At 45.6% G+C, this 22,451-nt stretch overlaps 1 protein-coding gene across 1 annotated transcript in view; it reads right to left on the minus strand.

The window, feature by feature from the left end:
* Positions 1 to 5,192: 5,192 nt before the first annotated feature.
* Positions 5,193 to 22,451, minus strand: part of LOC134984472 (gastrula zinc finger protein XlCGF57.1-like) — a 37,027-nt gene continuing 19,768 nt past the window's right edge. Inside the window, exons 2-6 of the mRNA XM_063950043.1 lie at positions 15,795 to 15,978; positions 14,340 to 14,418; positions 14,123 to 14,220; positions 13,585 to 13,984; positions 5,193 to 7,447 (exon numbers count right to left, since the gene is read on the minus strand). Coding sequence (XP_063806113.1) covers positions 6,114 to 7,447; positions 13,585 to 13,984; positions 14,123 to 14,220; positions 14,340 to 14,373 — 1,866 coding nt within the window. The 5' untranslated portion in view covers positions 14,374 to 14,418; positions 15,795 to 15,978 and the 3' untranslated portion in view covers positions 5,193 to 6,113. The remainder of the gene's footprint in view (positions 7,448 to 13,584; positions 13,985 to 14,122; positions 14,221 to 14,339; positions 14,419 to 15,794; positions 15,979 to 22,451) is intronic.

Consider the following 22,451-nt stretch of genomic DNA (forward strand, 5'->3'; position numbering starts at 1 on the left):
TACTATCATTTACAGATGTACCATTGATTGTAGCCATCTTATTCCCTTCGACCTGTGTCAGTAATGGTGAGTTCGTGTCTCCATTCCTGCTAGGTTTGGAACCTGCTTTACGAGTTTGTTCCCTTTGCATCTCCCCCTCTTGCTGCCATAAATTTAAACAATCGTTATGTCTAATCCTTTGTTTTCTGGATTTAAGAAGACATATTTTACTGCTTGCATTCTGCAGCACCTCGGGTTCAAAGCTGCCCACCCTAGGGAATGATACCCTATCTTTGTCAGTCATACGTAACCATTCATTGCAAAAGGCCTCCGTGTGTGATCCATACTTTTCACACATAATAAAGTCTTTAGCCTGAACCCTAGCTACCAAACGCCCACTGCTTGTGCAATTGGATCCCATCGCAGACTTTTTGCCAATAAATGCAATCCCCAATGCACACCGCAGATAGACGGTGAAAGACACCTAGCGCTTTCACTCGCTCCTTCTCCGCTGAGTACCACGACTCACTCCAATAGTGAACACCGCGTACCCAGTGAGGCCCTATCTAGTTTCTATTTACTGGAAGTGTTAGGAGTGACTTACCTTTTCCAGTAAATATCTGGCGCTGGAGATTTTCCTGAGAGAGACCAGCGAAAACTCCCTATACACTTATACACAAATCACGCTTGCGTATGCTCTATACGGCGCTAATGATACCGCAATTTTACGCAAAAGCTCGTAAAAAGGGGCATCAAGTTGCGTTATATATCGCACTCACAAACGCGCGGTCCAATCGCACAGCGTATAGGTACTTGTTACCTATCTGCTGTACAACCACAGGTCGATGTACAAACTGCGACCCTCAGCTCGGAGCGTAATAAAAAACCTTTTTACTTCAATACTACACAATGCACAATTCCCTATTACGCTCCTCGACAAATCTCCTCACGATTTGCGCATTTCAATCTATATTAACGTGAGTCAGCCGCTTCATGCCACCAAGCATCCACTTACTTGGTGTACCACGGGACCCGATTTCCGGGGTTAAAATCCACTCACTCCTATGTTCGTTCACTCGAATACACTTTGTTTTTTTCTGTACAGAAAATTGTAATTAATTCAGATAGGCAGCTTTACCCCCAGAGGCAATACAGTTTAAACAACAGTTTTATACTTATCTGCTTTAGAAACCGAGTTGTTTTGTGCTATTGTAGCATGGCTACTGTCCCACCTTTGAACTAAACAACACTATTGTGTAATTTGTACTTAGCGCCCCCACTCTTACGCACTTTGCGTAATCACGCGACCGTGCGTGTCTCTTAGGCTGCGTGCGCAGTCCTGTACTTTGTCCGAGACACGTGTACAAAACCGTGCGTCTGCAGTAAAACAAATCCCAAAACTTCTATACATGTGAGCAATGCTAACTATAATCGCTCACTTAACACAACACCCAGTTTTTTTCTGTATAAACCTTTACAACCAGGCCAGACTGCGTTTGTGTCTTTACACTTACTTCCTTAAACACTTACAGTATTTGCTGGCGTATAAGACTACTTTTTTTCCCTGAAAAACATGCCTCCAAGTGGGGGGGTCGTCTTATACGCCGGGTGCACTTCAGTTGGGATAGACATAGCTGCCATAGTGGCCTTCTGATACTCGCCCGGTGCCCATAGTGGCCTCCCAATGCCCGCCCACCTCATTCTACATACCATCCAGTATCGCACGGTATCCAGTGCGGCCGCGGCGGGTCACTAGTGCCAATTACAGGGAGATGCAGGGACTGACCGGAGGCGCTGCAGTCGCGTTGTGGCCGTACAATGGTGACAATGACAGGTACTGTAATGGCACTAATACTAATGGCACTCATGTGAAACCGGTAACAATAAATGCACACAGGGGTATACTTTTATACATTTTACAACTTTCTCCTCGCCCCCTCCCCCCTTCTTATGCATACCTTGATAAATACTCCCTATCCAAATCTCTTATCAGGTCATAATATACAGTATGTCACAAATCTGATGTTCTTTTACGTTTTATTTGGTGTGTGGAAGGGGGTAGTCTTATACGGCGAGTATATAACAAACTCTATATTTTAAGTGGAAATGTTGGGGGTCGTCTTATACGCCCAGTCGTCTTATACGCCGGCAAATACGGGTATTTTAGTTTGAACTATATAGCAACAAATGTATCCGGTTTCACACAGATCTAAATGAATCTAGCACTATGGGGTATATTTACTAAGATTCGTATTAGTACCGATTTTGAGTGAGATTCATCACGAATGACATCGACAGTATATTTCTGCAACTTTTTGAATTTGTTACGCCTCATTTACTAAGCTGTCGTATTTGTACTTTTAGTGTTGTCCGATGTCGATGTCATTCCTGTTTTTTTTGTTATAATGCGGACGATTTTGTGGTTTTTCGGCCGTGTTCTTAGGTTTATTTAACGACTGCGTCACATGTCGGTTACATCAGTGTTTGTCCGTTCACGGCAGCATTTTTTTTCTAAGTTTCGTTTTTGTTACTCGTCCGTGATTGGTTGTATTCGTGATGGAGGAGTGTCTGTGCACATTACTATAAAAATGCCCCAAACCGTCCGCACCTCGTGGGATTAGCTAGTGGAGAGGAGAGAGGAAGGTGTATTAGGAGTTGGTGAGCTTAGTGGAGTTTTTGGTGGATTTGGAGCGGAGTTTTGCGATTGTTGAGTGCTGTACTGTGTGTGTAAGTAGTATTGTCTTACTTGTTGTGTAGTTTTTTTCAAAGTTTGTCTACTTTTTTGTCTTTGTTTTTTTTTTTTCAAGTCTATTGTCATTATTTGTGAGTGTGTGTGTGTGTGTGTTGGGTGTGTAGTGGTAGTGGAGGAGTGTGTTTTCTGTTTTTTTCTCTCTGTGTTTTTTGTAGTTTGTGGGGATTATGTCTCAGTCAGAGGTCAGTGTGGTGGAGGGGGTTAGTGAGAGGGAGGAGGTTAGTGAGGAGGAGGAGGGGGTGCCTGTTGCTGCGTTCTCCAGTGATAGTGATGGTGTTGTGGCACCGCAGCCACGCACCACTACCAAGACTGGGCGCAATGTTAAGTTCAGCTATGCTGAAAACACGGCTTTGGTGTGGGAGCTGATGAGGCATCATCGCCAATTGTTTGGGCAGGATGCTGCCAAGGTGTCCTCACGTAGGAAGTCTGTCCTGTGGGGTAAAGTGATAGCGGCAGTGAATAGTGAGGGTGTGGTGAGGCGGACTGAGGACACGTGTCGTAAGCACTTTTATGACATCAAGAGCCATGTCAAGGCCAAGATGGCCAAGGAGGCCAAATCAGCCCGCCAAACCGGGGGCGGACACCCCTTCCGTGCTACTTATCGGGATTGGGAGCAGCCTGTGCGGTCCCTTATTCCTTCCGAAGTGGTTGGTGCGACTCATGTCCGGGATTCGGACCGGCCAAGGCAGGATGGTGAGTTTGTTTTAAATGTAATTTTTTTTTTTTTAATATTAATGTTGCTAATTGTTATTGTGTTTTTAAAAATGGAAACATTGGCCCCCATTCCGAGTTGTTCGCTCTGAAAATTTCTTCGCATCGCAGCGATTTTCCGCTTAGTGCGCATGCGCAATGTCCGCACTGCGACTGCGCCAAGTAAATTTGCTATGCAGTTAGGATTTTTACTCACAGTTTTTTCTTCGTTCTGGTGATCATAATGTGATTGACAGGAAGTGGGTGTTTCTGGGCGGAAACTGGCCGTTTTATGGGCTTGTGGGAAAAAACGCTACCGTTTCTGGGAAAAACGCGGGAGTGGCTGGAGAAACGGAGGAGTGTCTGGACGAACGCTGGGAGTGTTTGTGACGTCAAACCAGGAACCACAAGCACTGAACTGATCGCACTGGCAGAGTAAGTCTCGAGCTACTCAGAAACTGCACAGAGATGTCTTATCGCAATGTTGCGAACCTTTCGTTCGCAATTTTAAGATGCTAAGATTCACTCCCAGTAGGCGGCGGCTTAGCATGTGCAATACTGCTAAAATCGCCTTGCGAGCGAACAACTCGGAATGACCCCCATTGTGTTGGTGATGTTGTGCAGGCCTGTGCAACCTGTAGCTGTAAAGGTGTTTCCAAACTACAAGTCCCATCATGCATTGCCTGAGTTTTGTTATTAGTGAATGGTACATCTGTTGCAGTGCATGCTGGTATGTGTAGTTCTAATACATAATCAGAGATCCTGCCTTGTCAATAACTGTTTTTTAAAGTAACATTTATTAAATATTGTTTAGTTTTTGTTATTGATGTTTTATGTGTGTATTTGTGTTAAATTTTATGTTGTTTGTGTCCATTAAAAAAAAAATGCCATATATTGTGCAGAATTAACCTTTGGATATGGATTATTTAGTGCAACACAATCTTATTTTAATAATACACACCCAATAAAAGTAATCCAGAATAGCTTAAACATAAAATAGTTTACTTAACATTAGGTTCCAGATGTTTACATCACAATAAGGTATTTCAGATAACAATTAGTATTCAAAGTAAGGTCATAATGTTTTTTCCTTTTTATCATCAGTACGCCAGAGAAGCACCACAGACAGGCCCCGGACAACACTGGCAACTTATGAAGATGGTGGGAATGCAGGTAAAAATTAACTGTAGTCACATATTTACTTTCAGGATTATTACACAGCACACACATAAAGGCTGCCCCTGGTACTGCACTGCGGCCATCCACCGTCTCCCCCCACTACTGCCATCCGCCCGTCTCCCTCTACTGCCACCGCCCCATCTACCCCCACTACTGCCATCGCCCTGTCTTCCCCCACTACTGCCATCTGCCCTGACTCCCCTCACTACTGCCACCCACTGTCTCCCCCCACTACTGCCACCCACCCCGTCTCCCCCCACTACTGCCACCCACCCCGTCTCCTTCCACTACTGCTACCACTCTGTCTCCCCCCACTACTGCCACCCACCCTGTCTTCCCCCAGTACTGCCATCTGCCCTGTCTCCCCTCACTACTGCCACCCACCCTGTCTACCCCCCATTACTGCCACCCACCTTGTCTCCCCCCTACTTCCATCCACCCCATCTGCCTCCATTACTGCCACCCGCCCCGTCACCCTCCATTACAGCCACTGCCCTGTCTCCCCCCCACTATTGCCACTTGCTCTATCTCCCTCCATTATTGCCACCCGCCCTGTCTCCCCTCCACTGCCACCCACCATCTCTCCCCCACTACTGCCACCGCCCTGACTCTCTCCACTGCCACCCACCTGTCACCCAACATCCAATCACTAGTTGGGGATTTATGGTACTACTAACAGTCCTTCATCAACAGGTGGAAGTAACCAGGGCGGTAAGGAGGCAGAAGCTGCTTCTGGTACATGGACCCTGGTCATGTATGGCTGGGAGAGTCAGTAAGATTATGTAACAGATCACCATCTTACAGGCAGCTGGTGAAGGGAGCAGAGAATGGGTGTTATGTGGCAGGAACGGGCTGGTTAGGTAACAGCCTGGCTGCTGCATTCTGTACAAGCTACAAGCGGTGCAATTCTATTGCTGGGAGACCAAGGTAGAGGACATTGCAGTAGTCTTTGCATGATGATACAAGTACATGTATGACTGTAGGTAGATCTTCTGAGGGAAATAAGTGCTGGAGTCTGGCTATGTTCCTCAGATGAGGATCTGATTGTGGCTGATACCTGATGTCTCCGTGTCACTCCACCATCCAGGACACCAAGGTTTCGCACATGATCAGCATTTTGTAACTCTGAACCCACAAGCGTATGTCTGGTTGGTAACAAAGCTGAGCTGTAGCCCTGTCCTTTGTTGGTGAGCTTCTATCATAAGGATCTGTTTCGCCAGGACTGAGTCACAGCCAACTGGCATCACCCATACCTGGAGCTCAGCTAGACAACCATTTAGGATTGGTACTGGGTTCTCAGTACCCGGAGCAATAGACAGGTCATCTGCATAGCAGTGGTAGATGAGGACATGACATCTGATTATTATACCCAGTGATAGCATGAATATTGCAAAAAGCATAGGAGATAGGATGAGAACCTTTAAGAACAATGCATAGCAATAAGTAATATACTGCAGAAGACTAAAATGGTTCCTCACCTCAGTGATGTTTATTGCGTGTAACAAGAGCGGATTTATTTCTCAGAACATGGAAATGGCTTCTCACCTGTGTGACTTCGCTGATGTGTAACAAGTTGTGATTTTTGTGTAAAACATTTCCCACACTCAGAGCAAGAAAATGGTTTTTCACCTGTGTGACTTCTGTGGTGTAAAACAAGGGCTGATTTGTGTGCAAAACATTTCTCGCACTCAGAACAAGGAAATGGCTTCTCACCTGTGTGACTTCTCTGATGTTTAACAAGAACTGATTTGTGTGCAAAACATTTCTCACACTCAGAACATGGAAATGGCCTCTGACCTGTATGACTTCGCTGATGTGTAACAAGCTGTGATTTCTGTGTAAAACATTTCCCACATTCAGTGCAAGAAAATGGCTTCTCACCTGTGTGACTTCTCTGATGTATAACAAGATCTGATTTGCATACAAAACATTTCCCACACTCAGAACATGGAAATGGCCTCTCACCTGTATGCCTTCTCTGATGTGTAACAAGTTGGGATTTCCGGATAAAACCTTTCCCGCACTCAGAGCAAGAAAATAGCTTCTCACCTGTGTGACTTATGTTATGTCTAATAAGATCTGATTTGTGTGCAAAACATTTCCCACACTTAGAACATGGAAATGACTTCTCACCTGTGTGACATCGCTGATGTGTAACTAGTTGTGATTGCCAGGTAAAATATTTTCCACACTCAGAACATGGAAATGGCCTCTCACCTGTGTGACTTCGCTGATGTGCAACAAGTTGTGATTTCCGGATAAAACATTTCCCGCACTCAGAGCAAGAAAATGGCTTCTCACCTGTGTGACTTCTGTTATGTCTAATAAGATCTGATTTGTGTGCAAAACATTTATCACACTCAGAACATGGAAATGACTTCTCACCTGTGTGACTTCGTTGATGTGTAATAAGTTGTGATTTCCAGGTAAAACATTTCCCACACTCAGAACATGGAAATGACTTCTCACCTGTGTGACTTCGCAGATGTGTAATAAGATCTGATTTCCGTGAAAAACATTTTCCACACTCAGAGCATGGAAATGGCCTCTCACCTGCCTTACCTGTCTGATGGCTAATAAGCTTTGTGTTCTGTGTAAAACATTTGGCATCTATAGAACAGGGAAACACTGTATCTACGCTCAGATCTGTAACAGATGCACCAATATCAGAGTGATCAGGAGAACATTTCCCAGGATCAGAGGGATCAGCTGATAGAGCTGGATGTATAATTGGGGTAATGGGGTTATCTCCTGGAGAATCCTGTCTACTATCATTATTTTTTATGTCACAATCTTGGGATAACATTAGATGTCCTTCTGAGATATTCCTGCTTGTGTGTCCAACTGCTGGAAATAAAATACATTATGGAAATGTGACATTTTCTGTAACAATATTAATCTTGTAAACAATAGGAGAAGACAACTCTCTGGGACACTTAATTGTAAATGTGTGTATAATAAAACATAACTTTTAATGAAGGCTTTATAATATTGTGTCTCAGACTATCATTGTGTCAACCCTCCTGAGAACACTCACAATAATGTAATATTATAATTAAGACTTAGATATAGCTCTCTCTTGTACTGGTAACTAACCATGAAGTATAAATGGAGATGTAGTCACTCGCCAAGTCCTATGTCAGCACCAATGTAAAACAATGGATGGGGAACATATCGTGTGAATTGGAGATTCTAGATGAACAATAATATCAGTCAAATGAGCTGATGGATCAGAGAAATGTCTCCTAACGTTACTCCTGGAAGCATTGGTAAGGTAGCATTCCTTTATGTGTGTGCTCATACGCTGGTAAGCCTGTACATGTGTTACTCACCCTTATATAAGGTATATTGCTACAGCAGAGTAGGTGTGGAACAAGGTATCTTACATGCAATACACCACATACTACCCTGCAATCATCATCATCTGCTAGGTTACAATCTACTATTACACCCCCCACCCATCATCATCAGTGTTTTACCTCTATTCTCTCAATAGTAATAAGGATGATGTGTGTACGGTAAGTATGATACAGAAAATTACATATCAGGATTTATACAGCTGCCGCCATACTTCTGCTTCTCATACATGTGCTACTGGCAGCAGTGAACATCTGAGTGAGAGTGCAGGGAAGACTGCAGAGTCTGATGAGAAAAAGATTATATCTGCCTTTGCAGGAATGTACTACACCTGTCACCCGTAGTATATAAAATAAATAAAAGGGGCGTGGCCTGAGTCCATCCAGACGTGCTTTATGGAGTTCTACTCACTAAGTGGCTTCTTATCTACCTGATAGCTCTCAGCCGCTACTGGGACCCAGACCCAATCTATTAAGTCCCCCACTCCTACTGCCCTAAACCCGCACACTCTGCTCACTCCGGGCACTGTTCACTGCCGCAGCCTAGCAACGTCGCTGAAGCCACAGGCTAAATTTTGGAGCTAAGTGTGCCCAGTCTTTCCCACATGCTCCGGACACCTGACTTGGAGTCGCTTTTGCCCCAGGTGGGAGCGCTTGCTCTCCCGCTCACTACTGCTGGGGACAGAACGGGCTGCCCACAGTCACCGGAGCCCGGCAGTGATATTGGGAAGTGACATGGCTGCTATTTTGGATCCTGGTGCCCGGCCATCGCATGCTTTGCCTTCAATAAGGTGTAAAATTGATATAAGCTGCTAAATAATTGTCCTGACGGCTGGACCGGGGTTACTATACTAAACTAAGGCATTTGCCTGGAGGTGAAATTACCTTCTATTTATAAGGTACCACTATAATCTACTTCCTCTCAGTCTACATGCAGAGCCCAGTATACAGCTCATTACACTTTGATTACAACCTCACAGAATATAATTTTGCCATTTGTGTCTCGCTGTGCTGAGTACTTCACATCTGTGATCACGCTGACCTCTAGTGGAATTTCTGTCATTACTGTGTTATTTGAGTTGCATTACATCATGTTTACTTGTCACCCCGACTAAGAATGTCATTTTGAACTGAGTCATCTTGATGTAACCTACTGACAGCATACTACTGCTCCTTTTATTTATAGATTGTTTGTATTTTCCTATCTCTGAGAGGTCAGTCTCTTTGTAGCCGGCTTACCATGCCTCCAAAAAAGGTCAAAAGGTAACAAATCGGCCCCACCTGTCCATCTCTTTGGTATCTCAAATTTAGTTGGTCCTTCTGAGACTGCTACAACATCATCTGCTTCTTCTTGTCAGATGCACAGCCCAGCTGTAATGGCTGAAGACGTCTTAAGACACTCTAGATAGTTCTGTTACTCTACGCTCTATACATTCTATGGTATCTACATTTAAGGACTGCAATAACCTCAGAATTTAACTCTAATATTCAAGCTTTGAGGTCCGGTATCAGTGAGATTGGCACTCGTACAGACTAAGATGAAAGAGATTGTTGCGTCTCACAAAGATCTGATTTCAGCACATGACACCTTTCAGGAAGACATGGGGGTAAATTTACTAAGATGGGAGTTCTATTTAAGATGTGATGTTGCCATAGCAACCAATCAGATTCCAAGTATTATGTTCTAGAAGGTGCTAGATAAATGAGAACTAGATTCTGATTGGTTGCTTGTTATGCACACCAGTGCCTGCAGGAAAGTACTGGTGTCAGAACTGTTATGCACTCCAGTGTCTGCAGGAATGTACTGGTGTTTGAACTGTTATGCAAAACAAATGGACTCACAGACAAACTGGGGAATATGACATAACGTACACAGAAGGTGATAGGGTAACAAAATACACACAAAGTGAACAGAGAAGCCCAGAGGCTAAGGAACTGGGTGTCTCCCTTGTATTAGAACTGCTCAGATGGAAAAAGCAAGATGTTGTGTTTTAATACGTAGAGAACCCGAAATGCTGTTGCTAAGGGCAACAGCAAAACCCTAAAGGGTTACCAACAGGTGTGGCAGTAAACTCCTTGGTCAGAGATGGAATGATAGACACAAGGAGAGTCTCCACAATCCTGATTCTCACTTGCAGTGCACAGGTTTTAGCTTACTGCCACTAAACTGACCCCTGACACCTAGCACAGTGAGACAGGATTAGACAGGCAAGTCTTAGAATACAGCCGCAAACTTGCTAAGTTCACAGAGTAGTAACAGAACCCCAGCAAGCTAAACGACTGACTCCAGTCTTACTGCTAGGTCTGGATTGGCAGAGTGTAATACCAAATTCCCAGGCCTATTTGCAGTAAGCAACAAACAAATACAAAGCTACACAGTACTGGCTAACTTTCATGAACTGACTAACCAACAAAGATTCAGCAGCATCTGCTTACCCTGAAAAGAGGCCTTATAAAGCAGGTGCTGTCCACGCCCCACTCAGACCTCACAGACTGTGAGCACAAAAACCAGCACCGGATCCCCTGCCGTGCACAGAGCCTATAACCACTGCACAGCAAAAGACCCGAACCGGAGTATCAGCTGCGCTCAGGTTACTCCACTAGCACTTGTCTCCCGGTTGCCATGACGACGTGGCAGCACAGGGCAGGAGACCCTAACATTGCTATGGGCAACATCCCATCTTAAATAGAACTCCCATCTTAGTAAATTTATCCCATGGTCTCTATTTGTGATAAAGTTATTGATTTAGAAGACAGGTCTCGGAGAAATAATGGCCCTCATTCCGAGTTGATCGGTCGCAAGGCGAATTTAGCAGAGTTGCACACGCTAAGCCGCCGCCTACTGGGAGTGTATCTTAGCATCTTAAAATTGCGAACGATGTATTCGCAATATTGCGATTACAAACTTCTTTGCAGTTTCAGAGTTGCTCCACACTTACTCGGCATCTGCGATCAGTTCAGTGCTTGTCGTTCCTGGTTTGACGTCATAAACACACCCAGCGTTCGCCCAGACACTCCCCCATTTCTCTGGCCACTCCTGCATTTTTTCCGGAAACGGTAGCGTTTTTATCCACACGCCCCTAAAACGCCGTGTTTCCGCCCAGTAACACCCATTTCCTGTCAATCACACTACGATCACCGGTGCGAAGAAAAAGCCGTGAGTAAAAATACTATCTTCATTGTAAAATTACTTGGCAAAGTCGCAGTGCGAATATTGCGCATGCGTACTAAGCTGAAAAACGCTGCGATGCGATGAAATTTACAGAGCGAACAACTCGGAATGAGGGCCAATATCAGAATAATGGCGTTCCAGAATCTCTTATAAATGCTGAGCTTTAGGATTATGCCACGATCCTCTTTTTAGAAACTTCCACCGAAGGCTTCTGCCACGGACCTTCTTATTGATAGGTTCCATAGACTCCCAAAGTCCAAACAGGCCCCAATCCAAGCTCTGAGGGACTCTCTGCCCAGGGTCCACTTTTTTTTCATATTAAAGAACACATTCTACAGGCTGCTTTGTCTTCCTCATCCACAGTTGAGTGCCTGGATAATCTGCAGATATTTCCGGATATTTCTCCTGTGACGCTGGCCAAAAGGCGTCTATTCCACCCAAGGAAATGTGCAGTACAAATGGGGCTTTCCTACTAAGGTTATTGTAATGCGATACGGCGCCTTCACAGTGATACCTTCACCCGAGGATGGCCCTGCTATTCTGAAAAAGTGGGACACTCTTGTTGACAGTCCTTCATGACACTTTACCTAAACCAATCCTGGAGGATTTGTCTTCCATCTCGAAGTAATATGCTAAAGGAGTAAGACTGTTACAGACACTCAGAGTTTCCTACTGTAACATGTGCCAACTGGGACTAAGTTACTGGGCATGGATCTATTTTTGGGCCAGATTTATTTGCTCTTGTTATGGGTATAACATTTATATTTTTATCTTTATTTCCTGTGCTATATAATTGCTATATGGTCTGATATTCTTTCCACTGTTACGTTTCATAATACCTTTCTAGAATGTTTGGGTGTTCAGGTAAAGCATGACTGATTCATGTAACATCCTGTTGCCCTTATAAAGGTGTTGGTAGAACCTACATTGGATATCAGGCCATGTTCTTGGCCTTTACCTCCTTTGGATACATTGGTTACATTGAGATTTGATATTTCTTTGTACAATTGTTACTATGATGATTAGATTTTGCCTCTCGTATGGCTACTTGGGGTAGTCTGTGGGTTTCCCATTTAGGCCCGACCGCCACCTTTTTCTACCTTTCTGTCACGGTACCCTAGTGACGGAATCTCTAGCTCCTTTATGGACGCTATTTCTGTTTTTCTCCCATTTTTGTTCCCTATTTTATATTTTCTATTATGATAGATTGAAGTATGCACACGCCCTACAGACTCTATTAGACTTTACACAGATGATCCTATGTGTTTCATACAATGATCTGATCTCTATCACGGTGAAGTTTTAAGTCTTAATTTAAAAGGTCTTTATTCTCCCCGTAAGAGATGTCTTGCATTAACATATTTCGCTGACCAGAAGGCGGCGGTGGTAGACATTCCGGAATCACATGTTCCATTGCACTCTCCCCCTTAGTTTACCAATAACTACACAGCATGCTCTATCTCCTGTGGTGCAGCCATCCTTGCTAATAGATCTTGCCCCTTTCACCTGGAAAGCAAGTGGGTGGATTGCAATGGTAGATATTGGATTCTAGTTGGGAAAATTCATTATAAATATGTCCCCTTCACTTCTCTCTATGCCCGTAATGCCAGACAGCCCCGATTACTTAGAGAGAGAAGGCCATCATCCAAGTGCCAGGGAACAGGTAATAAGCAGGGAATGTGCAGGATTCTGAATGAGGGGGGAGAGCAGGAGTATAATAGGGGTTGATGGCTCCTGATGTATGAGATACACCATAGAGTGTGGGGAGGAGACTGGTCAGATATCTGGGCTGGTAACACACAGTGACATGATGTAAGGGGAGAGCAGGAGTATAATAGGGGTTGATGGCTCCTGATGTATGAGATACACCATAGAGTGTGGGGAGGAGACTGGTCAGATCTCTGGGCTGGTAACACACAGTGACATGATGTGAGGAGGAGAGTAGGAGTACAATAGGGGCTGATGTCTCCTGATGAATGAGATACACCAGAGAGTGTGGGGAGGAGACTGGTCAGATATCTGGGCTGGTAACACACAGTGACATGATGTAAGGGGAGAGCAGGAGTATAATATGGGCTGAAGGCTCCTGATGTATGAGATACACCAGAGAGTGTGAGGAGGAGACTGGTCAGATCTCTGGGCTGGTAACACACAGTGACATGATGTGAGGGGGAGAGCAGGAGTATAATAGGGGCTGATGGCTCCTGATGTATGAGATACACCAGAGAGTGTTGGGAGGAGACTGGTCAGATATCTGGGCTGGTAACACACAGTGACATGATGTGAGGGGAGAGCAGGAGTATAATAGGGGTGATGGCTCTTGCCTCCCTCACTGGGAAAATATATATTCCTCATTAGTTTGTACCGACAGAGGAGGGTGTAGGATAAGAGATTGCTGTAGTGAGTGAGCAAGGAGAAACTGTGACTCTTTTCTGTAATTAGTGTTTATTACTCACCTGTGCTGATATCTGTAGGGATCTCCTCCTCCTTAGACTGCTGATCACCCCTCACATACATCTTTTCTTGTCCCTCTATATCTTCTGCCTTTATATCAGTCACATACATCTCTTCTTCTCCCTCTGTATTTTCAGCCTTCATATCAGTCACAAACGTCTCTTCTTCTCCCTCTAAATCTTCTGCCTTTATATCCGTCACATACGTCTCTTCTTCTCCCTCTAAATCTTCTGCCTTTATATTCGTCACATACGTCTCTTCTTCTCCCTCTATATCTTCTGCCTTTATATCAGTCACATACGTCTCTTCTTCTCCTTCTATATCTTCTGCCTTTATATCAGTCACATATGTCTCTTCTTCTTCCTCTATATCTTCTATCTTAATGTCAGTGAGACATTCATCCTAAATAGCCCACAAAACAATATACATTAATAATAGTATATTAATAGTATAATACTGTATAAGACACACACAGCTGCTCTACAGATCATATAGTGACAGTCACTTTGGTATATTGGAGAGACCCTAAATCCCACCTACCTGATCCTCCTGTGGGATCCTGTGATTCTCCCCTGTACAATCCTGGGAATACAGAGGACGGGGACATCTCTCTGGGGTATCTCTGTTACTGGGCCCATCTGTAGGAGACACACAGTGACTGAGTACAGTGTATATATGTGATTATCAGATGATGTGTGTATATAGGGGGCCCCCATACCTGCTCTCCCCTGTACAATACATGACAGTCTCCTCTTACCCAGTGATGTGAGGGGCCGGTGATTCTCCATCATCACGTCCTTGTACAGACCCCTGTGTTCCTCTATATACTCCCCATCCTGCATGGAGACATAGACAGTGACATCCTGACACCTTATAGGAACCTGACGCACACAGTGATAGTCATCATCCAGACACATCCCCTGGTGTTACTGTATAATGTCCCATTCCCAGCAGTCACCTCTCCAGTCATCACCCAGACACATCCCCTGGTGTTACTGTATAATGTCCCATTCCCAGCAGTCACCTCTCCAGTCATCACCCAGACACATCCCCTGGTGTTACTGTATAATGTCCCATTCCCAGCAGTCACCTCTCCAGTCATCACCCAGACAAATCCCCCGATGTTACTGTATAAAGCCCCATTCCCAGCAGTCACCTCTCCATTCATCACCCAGACACGTCCCCCGATGTTACTGTATAATGCCCCATTCCCAGCAGTCACCTCTCCAGTCATCACCCATACACGTCCCCTGGTGTTACTGTATAATGCCCCATTCCCAGCAGTCACATCTTCAGCCATCACCCAGACACATCCCCTGGTGTTACTGTATAATGTCCCATTCCCATCAGTCACCTCTCCAGTCATCACCCAGACACATCCCCTGGTGTTTCTGTATAATGTTCCATTCCCAGCAGTCACCTCTCCAGTCATCACCTGGACACGTCCCCTGGTGATACTGTATAATGCCCCATTCCCTGCAGTCACCTCTCCAGTCATCACCCAGACACATCCCCTGGTGTTACTGTATAATGTCCCAATCCCATCAGTCACCTCTCCAGTCATCACCCATACACGTCCCCTGGTGTTACTGTATAATGCCCCATTCCCAGCAGTCACATCTTCAGCCATCACCCAGACACATCCCCTGGTGTTACTGTATAATGTCCCATTCCCATCAGTCACCTCTCCAGTCATCACCCAGACACATCCCCTGGTGTTTCTGTATAATGTTCCATTCCCAGCAGTCACCTCTCCAGTCATCACCTGGACACGTCCCCTGGTGATACTGTATAATGTCCCATTCCCGGCAGTCACCTCTCCAGTCATCACCCAGACACATCCCCTGGTGTTACTGTATAATGTCCCATTCCCAGCAGTCACCTCTCCAGTCATCACCCAGACACGTCCCCTGGTGTTACTGTATAATGTCTCATTCCCAGCAGTCATCTCTCCAGTCATCACCCAGACACATCCCCTGGTGTTACTGTATAATGCCCCATTCCCAGCAGTCACCTCTCCAGTCATCACCCAGACACATCCCCTGGTGTTACTGTATAATGCCCCATTCCCAGCAGTCACCTCTCCAGTCATCATCCAGACACATCCCCTGGTGTTACTGTATAATGTTCCTTTCCCATCAGTCATCTCTCTAGTCATCACCTGGACACATCCCCTGGTGTTACTATATAATGTCCAATTCCCAGCAGTCACCTCTCCTGTCAGCAGCTGAATGGTCTTGTTGCTGAGTTCCAGGATCTTCTGGTCACTGTGTCTCTCATGTATCAGTGACTGAGGTGGAGGCACCGTGATGGTTCTCTGGGACCTGCTCAGTCCTCCTGATACACAAGGATGGCTGCTGGTTGTCTCACGCTCACCAGATGTCTTCTTCACACCTCTTTGAAATGGAGAAGACATAGATATCACTGTAAATACGCCCAGATCCCCTCACCTCCAGTGATGTCCCTGTATTATTACTATAGATCAGGGGTTCTCAAAGTTGGTCCTCAGGACCCCACACAGTGCATGTTTTGCAGGTAACCCAGCGGGTGCACAGGTGTATTAATTAGTCACTGACACATTTTAAAAGGTCCACAGGTGGAGCTAATTATTTCACTTGCAATTCTGTGAGGAGACCTGCAAAACATGCACTGTGTGGGGTCCTGAGGACCGAGTTTGAGAACCTGTGCTATAGATAATAGGATTTTGGTACTTACCAGATAAATCCCTTTCTTTGAATCCACTAGTGGGCACTGGAGTACACTTGGGATATGGACGGTGCGATAGCAGGGATAGGCACATTTAAAAATGTTAATGTGTAACCATCCTTCCTCCTCCATTCTCCCAAGATGTCTTAGTGTTTTTTTGCTGAGCCAAATAGGAGCGACAGAGAGGACGAACAATGGAGAATTACATATAACATTATAACATAACAGACAACTATAAAGTTGACACATAACATAACGGACAATTAGAAAGTTGACATGACAATAGATAACAATCACCTTAACATTTGAACAAGTCAGTGAAAATGTGAACTATTGAACTTACTACCAGACAGGTGAAACTGCTCTGGGTGGGTGTGCAGTGCCCCCTGTGGATGCAAAGAAAATAATTTATCTGGCAAGTACCAAAATCCTGTTTTCTTTTTCATCCACTAGGGGTCACTGGAGTACTCTTGGGACGTACCAAAGTTTCCCCCTTGGGCGGGAGAACTGTTTGGTACCTGTAACAGTAGACGGCCAAAGCTAGAAGCTGATGCCGCAGAATTCTCAAACTTGTAAAAACACACAAATGTGTGCACTGATGACCATGTAGACGTACAGCAACGTTGCGTCGTAGAAGCTCCACGACCTGCTGCCCATGACGTTCCCACAGAACGCGTGGAATGTGCTAAAACAGATGCAGGTGGTGTTAGACTAGCATGAAAGTACACCGGACGAATGGTCAAATTAATCTATCTGGCCAAGAACTGATTGGAAGCTGGACAACCTATCTTGCCTGTATCATAGAGAACAAACAAAGTATCCGTTTTACGTATTGTTGATGTCCGGGCTACAAAACGCGGAGTGCGCGTACCACATCCAAAGTAGCCGGAGTTCCTGAATCTTCTGAAAAACAGGAACTACGATTGGTTGATTGATGTGAAAGAAGATACTACCTGTGGTAGAAAAGCGGGATTTGTCCAAAGTTCCGCTCTGTCAGTATGAAATACCAGATACAGCGGCTTGCATGACAAGGCACCCAATTGTGCAACACGCCCTGCCGAAGCTAAGGCTAGGAGAAAATAGGAATTTAATTACCTAGCGGTAAATCCTTTTCTCATAGTCCATAGAGGATGCTGGGGTCCACATTAGTACCATGGGGTATAGACGGGTCCACTAGGAGCCATTGGCACTTTAAGAGTTTAACAGTGTGGGCTGGCTCCTCCCTCTATGCCCCTCCTACCAGACTCAGTCTAAAAACTGTGCCCGAGGAGACAGACAACTTCGAGAGAAGGATGTTACACAGATAGTGGCGAGATTCACACCAGCTCACACATACAAGGCAAACAAGCCTGAAAACTCAGTAACCGCTAAAACATTACTGAAATCAGTAAAGAAACAAAGTACTTACCTAAGAACAAAGCAGTACTGAACCAAAGAACCACTGCAGGATAACGAAGTGCTGGGCGGGCGCCCAGCATCCTCTACGGACTACGAGAAAATCATTTACTGGTAGGTAATTAAAATCCTATTTTCTCTTACGTCCTAGAGGATGCTGGGGTCTACATTAGAACCATGGGGATGTACCAAAGCTCCCAGAACGGGAGGGAGAGCGTGCAGGCTTCTGCAGAACTGCTTGACCAAACTTGAGGTCCTCAGAGGCCAAAGTATCGAACTTGTAGAACTTAGCAAACGTGTTCGACCCAGACCAAGTAACTGCTCAGCAAAGCTGCAAAGCCGAGACACCCCGGGCAGCCGGCCAGGAAGTACCCACCTTACGAGTAAAGTGGGCTTTAACAGATTTTGGACACGGCAAGCCTGCCATAGAATAAGCATGCTGGATAGTGAACCTGATACAGCGAGAAATTGTCTACTTAGAAGCAGGACACACAATTTTCTTGGGATCATGCAGGACAAACACATAGTTCCATTTTCTGTGATGAGCAGTCCTCGTCACATAGATCTTCAAAGCCCTCACAACATACAAGGGCTTTGAAGCAATTTAGGAGTTAGTAGCCACTGGCACCACAATAGGTTGGTTGATATGAAAAGCAGACACAACCTTGGGAAGGAACTGTTGACGCGTCCTGAGTTCCGCCCTATCTTCATGGAAGACCAAATAGGGGCTTTTACAGGACAAAGCCCCCAATTCCGACACACGTTGCGCAGAAGCCAAGGCCAACAACGTGACAGCCTTCCACGTGAGAAACTTGACCTCAACCTCCTGTAAAGGCTCAAATCAATCCGACTGCAGGAAATGCAACACCACGTCAAGATCCCAGGGTGCCGTCAGCGCCACAAAGGGAGGCTGGATGTGCAGAACCCCTTTAAAAAAAGGTCTGAAGCTCAGGGAGGACAGCCAATTGTTTCTGGAAGAAAATGGATAAAATCGAACTCTGAACCTTTAGGGATCCCAACCTCAGGACCATATACACACCTGCTTGCAGGAAAAGGAGAAACCGTCCATGTTGAAACTCCACCACAGGAAATTTCTTGGATTTACACCAAGACACATACTTTTTCCAAATTCGATGGTAATGTTTAGACGTTACTCCCTTCCTAGCCTGTATCAGGATAGGAATAACCACGCTCGGAATACCCTTCCGAGCTAAGAGCTGGCATTCAACCTCCATGCCGTCAAATGTAGCCGTGGTAAGTCTTGATAAGCAAACGGCACCTGTTGCAGAAGATCCTCCCGAAGAGGAAGAGGCCTTGGATCTTCCAGCAGATCCGCGTACCAATCCATCCTTGGCCAGTCTGGAGCAATGAGGATCGCCTGAACCCTTGTTCTTTTTACAAGCTTTAGAATTCTTGGAATGAGTGGAAGTGGAGGGAACACATACACTGACTTGAACACCCGCGGCGTTACCAGGGCATCCACTGCCACTGCTTGTCGGTCTCTCGGTACTGTACAGGTACTGTACCTGGAACAGTACCTCTGAAGCTTCTTGTTGAGGCGGGAGGCCATCATGTCTATTTGAGGTACACCCCAACGAATTCTTACCTCCACGAACACCTACGGGTGGAGGCCCCACTCTCCTGGATGGAGATCGTGTCTGCTGAGTTAATCCGCTTCCCAGTTGTCCACTCCCGGAATGAAGATTGCTGACAGCGCTACTGCATGCCTTTCTGCCCAGAGGAGGATTTTTGTCACTTCTGACATTGCAGCTCTGCTCTTCGCTCCGCCCTGCCGGTTTAAGTAGAACATCGTCGTTACATTGTCCGACTGCACTTGAAAGGTCTGATCTTGCAAAAGCTGTGCTGCTTGTAGAACACGCCTCTTAGCTCCAGGATGTTTATTGGAAGATGGGATTCCTGACTTGACCACCTTCCTTGGACGGTTTCCCCTTGGGTGACTGCTCCGCAACCTCTGAGACTTGCATCAGTGGTTAGAAGATCCAGTTCTGAACCCCAAACTTGCGGCCCTCCAGAAGGTGAGGCAGTTGCAGCCACCAGAGGAGTGAAATCCTTGCTTTCGGCGACAGAAGTATCCTCTGGTGCATGAGTAGGTGAGATCCCGATCACTGGTCTAGGAGATCCAGTTGGAATGACCGAGCATGACATTTTCCGTACTGTAGAGCCTCGTAAGATGCAACCATCTTCCCCATTTTTTTTGCTGCTGGTGCGATCAACTAATCCACGCCTATGGGGGAGTGTATTTTAGCTTAGCAGGGCTGCATTCACTTGTGCAGCCCTGCTAAGCTAAAAAAGTTTCCAGCAACCTAGGAGTAAGGCTGGATCTACTTATTTATTATTTATTAGCAGTTTCTTATATAGCGCAGCATATTCCGTTGCGCTTTATAATTAGAACAACAATTATAGAACAAAACTGGGCAAAGACAGACAGAGGTAGGAAGGCCCTGCTTGCAAGCTTACAACCTATAGGGAAATAGGCATTGATACACAAGGATAGATGCTACCTGTTACATAATGGTTCCCCAGGTTGCTAGGTTCTTAATGGGTTGTATATGATATGATCACCCAGCAATGTTGGAAGACAAAATGTGAGGTTATGTGGACTGTACAGAGGGGATTTATGTGGACTGTACAGAGGGGATGTAACTGGATAGGGAAGCATTGAAGGTTATGTGTGTGGGTCTGAAATTTGGTAGGCTTGTCTGAAGAGATGAGTTTTCAGAGAACGTTTAAAGGTTTGGAGACTAGAGGAGAGTCATATTGTGCGTGGGAGTGCATTCCACAGAGTGGGTGAAGCCGGGGTAAAGTCCTGTAATTTTGAGTGGGAACAGGTAATACATGTGGATGAGAGACGCAGATCTTGTGCAGAGCGGAGAGGTCTGGTAGGGAGATATTTTGAGATGAGTGAGGAGATGTATGATGGTGCAGTTTGGTTAATAGCCTTGTATGTAAGTAAAAGTATTTTATATTTGATACAGTAGAAAACAGGTAACCAATGGAGGGACTGACAGAGCGGATCTGCAGATGAAGACATCTGGCGAGGAAGATTAGCCTCGCAGCTGCATTTAAAATTGATTAAAGTGGTGATAGTCTATGTATGGGAAGACCAGTAAGGAGACTATTACAATAATCAATGCGGGAGATGATGAGTGCATGGATTAGAGTTTTTGCAGTATCTTGAGTAAGATAAGGGCATATTTTGGATGTTTTTAAGGTGAATGTAACATGATTTAGAGACAGATTGAATGTGTGGAACAAAGGACAGTTCAGAGTCAAGGGTGACACCTAGGCAACGAGCTTGTGGGGTGGGGTGGATAGTTGCATTGTCAACAGTTATAGAGATATCAGGTTGGTAACTACTCTTAGCTGGTGGGAAAATAATTAATTCGGTATTGGAAATGTTGAGTTTGAGGTGGCGAGATGACATCCAAGATGAAATGGCAGACAGGCATCAGTGACACGAGCCAATACTGGTGGTGACAAATCTGGGGAGGATAGGTAGATTTGAGTATCATCAGCGTACAAATGATACTGAAATCCAAAGGAGCTGATTAGTTTACCAAGAGAGGAGGTAAAGATTGAGAAAAGCAGAGGACCTAAGACTGAGCCTTGCGGTACTCCAACTGATAGAGGTAGAGAAGAGGAGGTAGAATCAGAGAAGTGAACACTGAAAGAGCGATTAGATAGGTAGGATGAGAACCAGGAGAGGGCTGTGTCCTGAAGACCTAGGGATTGTAGTATTTGTTTGAGCAGAGAGTGGTCAACAGTGTCAAAAGCAGCAGAGAGATCTAGAAGAATGAGTAGTGTGTAATGGGCTTTAGATCTAGCAGTGACTAGATCAGGCATTCCCAACCGCGGTCCTCAAGGCACACCAACAGTGTAGGTTTTAGTGACATCCAGGCTTCAGCACAGATGGTTAAATCAAAATAACTGAGCTACTAATTAAGTCACCTGTGCTAAAGCCTGGATATCGCTAAAACCTGCACTGTTGGTGTGCCTTGAGGACCGTGGTTGGGAAACAATGGACTACATCATTCACTACTTTGGTCAGTGCCGTCTCTCTGGAGTGTTGGGCATGAAAGCCTGACTGAAGTGGGTCCAATAAGTTGTGCGAGTTAAGAAAGTGTGTAAGGCGAGTGTAGGCAAGCCTCTCAAGTAGCTTGTGCGACAGATCCAGCGATGTTTCTCCCGGCTTTGACGTCAGACATCCGCCCTCCGTTTGCCTGGAAACACCTGTGTTCGGATGACCACTCCCAGAAAATGGCATCCAACCGTGAGTATCCGCCCCGGACCGCCTCTCCACTGTCAAATCTTCCTGCGTTCAGCGCTGCGTCTGGGGAGGCGGTGACTGACTCACCACCGGAATTCTGGCTCTGTTAGGGGGTGGCGGCATACTGCGGGAGAGTGCGGTCGCCTGGGGCAGCTAACGATCATCACCCTCAGGAGCTCAGTGTCCTATCATTGGAGATAGTGGCTCAGACCCCGCAGGGCGGACACTACTTGCCCCCTAAGTCCCACGAAGCAGGGAGGCTGTTGCCAGCAGCCTCCCTGTGCCTAAATTACTTCAAGAAAACAATAAAACTAAAGAAGCTCTCAGAGCTCCCCTAGCTGTGACCGGCTCCTCCGGGCACATTTTCTAAACTGAGTCTGGTAGGAGGGGCATAGAGGGAGGAGCCAGCCCACACTATTAAACTCTTAAAGTGCCAATGGCTCCTAGTGGACCCGTCTATACCCCATGGTACTCATGTGG

This window comes from Pseudophryne corroboree, assembly GCF_028390025.1.
Source record: "Pseudophryne corroboree isolate aPseCor3 chromosome 3 unlocalized genomic scaffold, aPseCor3.hap2 SUPER_3_unloc_57, whole genome shotgun sequence".
In the NCBI taxonomy this organism is placed as follows: domain Eukaryota; kingdom Metazoa; phylum Chordata; class Amphibia; order Anura; family Myobatrachidae; genus Pseudophryne; species Pseudophryne corroboree.